This window comes from Trachypithecus francoisi, unplaced genomic scaffold (genome assembly GCF_009764315.1).
Source record: "Trachypithecus francoisi isolate TF-2019V2 unplaced genomic scaffold, Tfra_2.0 Contig01579, whole genome shotgun sequence".
Classification (NCBI taxonomy): Eukaryota; Metazoa; Chordata; class Mammalia; order Primates; family Cercopithecidae; genus Trachypithecus; species Trachypithecus francoisi.
The window spans coordinates 30,075,675-30,078,819 of NW_022681442.1; the positions used below are offsets into that span (position 1 = coordinate 30,075,675).

The 3,145-nt window shown below is 55.4% G+C and overlaps 1 protein-coding gene across 7 annotated transcripts in view; it reads left to right on the forward strand.

Annotated features, from left to right (window-relative positions):
- Positions 1-2,150, forward strand: part of FBXW4 (F-box and WD repeat domain containing 4) — an 86,942-nt gene extending 84,792 nt beyond the window's left edge. For all 7 annotated transcript variants that reach the window (XR_004430893.1, XM_033185058.1, XM_033185066.1 and 4 more), the window contains 3 exons: positions 325-465; positions 1,046-1,187; positions 1,405-2,150. Coding sequence is in view for 6 of the 7 variants with exons in the window: in XM_033185058.1 (XP_033040949.1) it covers positions 325-465; positions 1,046-1,187; positions 1,405-1,524 (403 nt within the window). In the remaining variant the exon portion in view is untranslated. The remainder of the gene's footprint in view (positions 1-324; positions 466-1,045; positions 1,188-1,404) is intronic.
- The last annotated feature ends 995 nt before the right edge of the window (positions 2,151-3,145 follow it).

The following is a 3,145-nucleotide window of genomic DNA, read 5'->3' on the forward strand; positions in this document are numbered from 1 at the left end:
TGTGAGGGGGGCCGACCCCTTCAGCAAGCCCCATTCATCGTCCTGAGGAGTGGCTGGGTGGGTGGCAGCTGGCATGCAGGTGTGATGGAGGGGCTGCTGAGGCCTGGGATGCTGGGGGAGGGGTGGGACCTGGGACTGGTTGCAGAGGCCTCATGGCAGGGGTGAGGTGGGTAGGAATTGGGCATCTCTTCCCGCAGCCCCCTTCCTTGAGTCTCATTCTAGCTGAGGAAAGAGAACATTTCCCCAAGGTCTGATGCCCTCTGAAGGTGGAACGAATGTGTATGGCCCATGTGGAGCAGCCTCACTCTGTCCTTCCCTTCCCAGTGGGCAGCTGATGACACACTTGGGCAGTGACTTTCCCCCAGGGGCTGGGGTGCTGGATGTCATGTATGAGTCCCCTTTCACACTGCTGTCCTGTGGCTATGACACCTATGTTCGCTACTGGGACCTCCGCACCAGTGTCCGGTGAGTGTGCTGGGCAGAGAGGACAGGTGGTGGGGGTCTACACAAATCCTGGTCCTTTCTCCAGTCCTGGGTTGGCCCATGGGAGAGGGCACAGAGACTCCATGTCAGGGCCGGGAAGGAAGAGTCCTGCAAGGTCATATCAAGCTTAGACTTCCTGCACTTGGGCAGCCCTGGTCGCAGTGGCTTGGGAAACTGTAGCCAACAGGCCCTGGCAAAGGTAGGCGTTTCCCAGAGCCTCCGGAGCCATCAGGGTACTGTCCCTCAATATTCTGTCCCAGCCTTTCTTGAGGCCTGTGTTACTTCTCCCCTTCTTGAGTCCAGTGATAAGTAGCTGGCCATATGCAAACAGAAGTGCAGGCATAATCTGCTCTGTGGTCTGGGCCATGGTGAGACAGCCCTCTACAGAAGATGCTTTCTCCCATGAAGTTCGGTTTTTGATGAATCTGATTATTTCGGCTTCTGTCTCCTCTATCCCGGCATGGCTCCTTAACACTCCCCTCAGCCACTCTAGGCCCAAGAAAGCTGGGGCAGAGGTGGAGGGTACCCTGAACCTCCTTCTGCGTCTCCTCTTCCTGGACAGGAAATGTGTCATGGAGTGGGAGGAGCCCCATGACAGCACCCTGTACTGCCTGCAGACAGATGGCAACCACCTGCTGGCCACAGGTTCCTCCTACTACGGTGTTGTACGGCTGTGGGACCGGCGCCAAAGGGCCTGCCTGCACGTAAGTGTCCTGCCCACCTCTTCTCCAGGATGCCAAGACTCATGATTAGGGGCTGCATTTGGGCGAGGGTGAGGTAGCCAAGGATGTGCCTAGAAAGGGTTGGAAGAAGCCTACAATGGCACATGTCCCTCTTCCCCTGGGCCTGGGGATCCTGGGTTAGGGCACACCCCTGTCCCACTTGGAAAGCTCTTACCACTTCCTGTGCCCTCCCTTCCAGGCCTTCCCGCTGACGTCGACCCCCCTCAGCAGCCCTGTGTACTGCCTGCGTCTCACCACCAAGCATCTCTATGCTGCACTGTCTTACAACCTCCATGTCCTGGATTTTCAAAACCCATGACCGTCAGGGCCATCCCTGCCTCTGGGCCAGGGAAACCAGCTACTCAGGGACCTCTCTTGCCTGGCGGGTGCAGTGATATCTCCTCCCCAGTGCCCCACTGTGCTCCTGGGCCTGTGACCCCAGTGCTCAGGCACCTTGCACTAGGGGCTTCTGACTCCTGGGGCTTTGGGGCTTACCAGAGATGCAGTCCCTCCCAGGAACCTGTTGGAGAGGCAGGATCTGCTGCTTTAGAAGAGTGCGGCTGAACCCGGGCCTTGCGTCCCTGTTTGGCCAGAGCAAGGATCTGGCCTGGAGAGGCCCATCCTATACCCCTTATTAGAGCCATGATAGCCTACAGAGTGAGGTGAGGTGCTCCCACCTTCCCAGATGGTTCCTTTCTGCCCCTTCCTGGAAGGAAAGGTAAGGCTGCCAATAGCCCACTGGCACCAGCCAGACCTCACCCTTGACCAACCTCTTGGGGCCGGGGGTTCATTCCTGGGGCATTGTGACCTGGTTTTGCTTTGAAACCAATAAAGAGCAGAGGGAACCCAGCAGTTCTGAGTTCTGAGCCAGCCCTACCTCAGGCTGGCTGTTGAGACAAGCTACAATTTTCATTTTTGTAAAAATAAAGCTTGATTGTTCACAGATCTGGTTCCTCATTGGCTGAAGAGTTCCAGAAGGCCCCAGGAGAAGGGAACAGGAGACCCAAGCTCAGGGTTGTGTGTGCTGCTGAAACAACAAGACCAGCCTCATGGCTCTGTGTCCCAAAGAACAAAGGTTTCTTTTTTTCAGGAAGAGTTGCCATTGATGACCTATTCCTTAGCCTTTGGGGTGTGCAAACCTGTGGGTTTGCAGAGGGGACTGTGGAAAGGGTCCAGGCTGCTGGGAGCTCAGTTGTTACCTGTGGTGACCCCTACCCCAACACACACCCTTGGCAACATTATGACCCTTATTCTGGCTTTTTACCCACAATGCCTTAACATCCTGTGTTCTATTTCCAAGGTTTCTGTTTTTGTTGTTGTTGTTTTGTTTTGTTTGTTTGTTGTTTTGAGACGGAGTCTCGCTCTGTCGCCCCAGCTAGAGTGCAGTGGCGCGATCTTGGCTACTGTAACCTCCGCGTCCCAGGTTGAAGCGATTCTCCTGCCTCAGCCTCCTCAGTAGCTGGAATTACATGCATGCGCCACCATGCCCGGTAATTTTTGTATTTTTAGTAGAGACAGGGTTTCACCATGTTGGCCAGGCTGGTCTCGAACTACTGACCTCAGGTGATCCACCCGTCTCGGCCTCCCAAAGTGCTGGGATTAAGGCATGAGCCACTGCGCCTGGCCGGTTTCTACATTTTTAAAATGTTTCCCTTGCCCACGTATCTTCAGGAGTTTCCTCTGAGCCACTTCTGCAAGCTACGATAGCGCAGGTTCCCTCCAGCCTGGTCTTCCTGTGAGTTTGTGTAAACAGGTTGCAGGGAAAGGCCAGCCCTGCCCTACTAGGGCCATGTGCTCCCACCCCATTCTCCTTTTTTGTGGAAAGCTTTATGTTGAAGGTCCCTGGGATAGAGAAGGCAATGTCATCACACCCTCCCGAGGGAGGCCAGTGGGGTCTGGGGCCAGGTAGCATACAGAGGTAAACAACAGGGCAGTCCCTG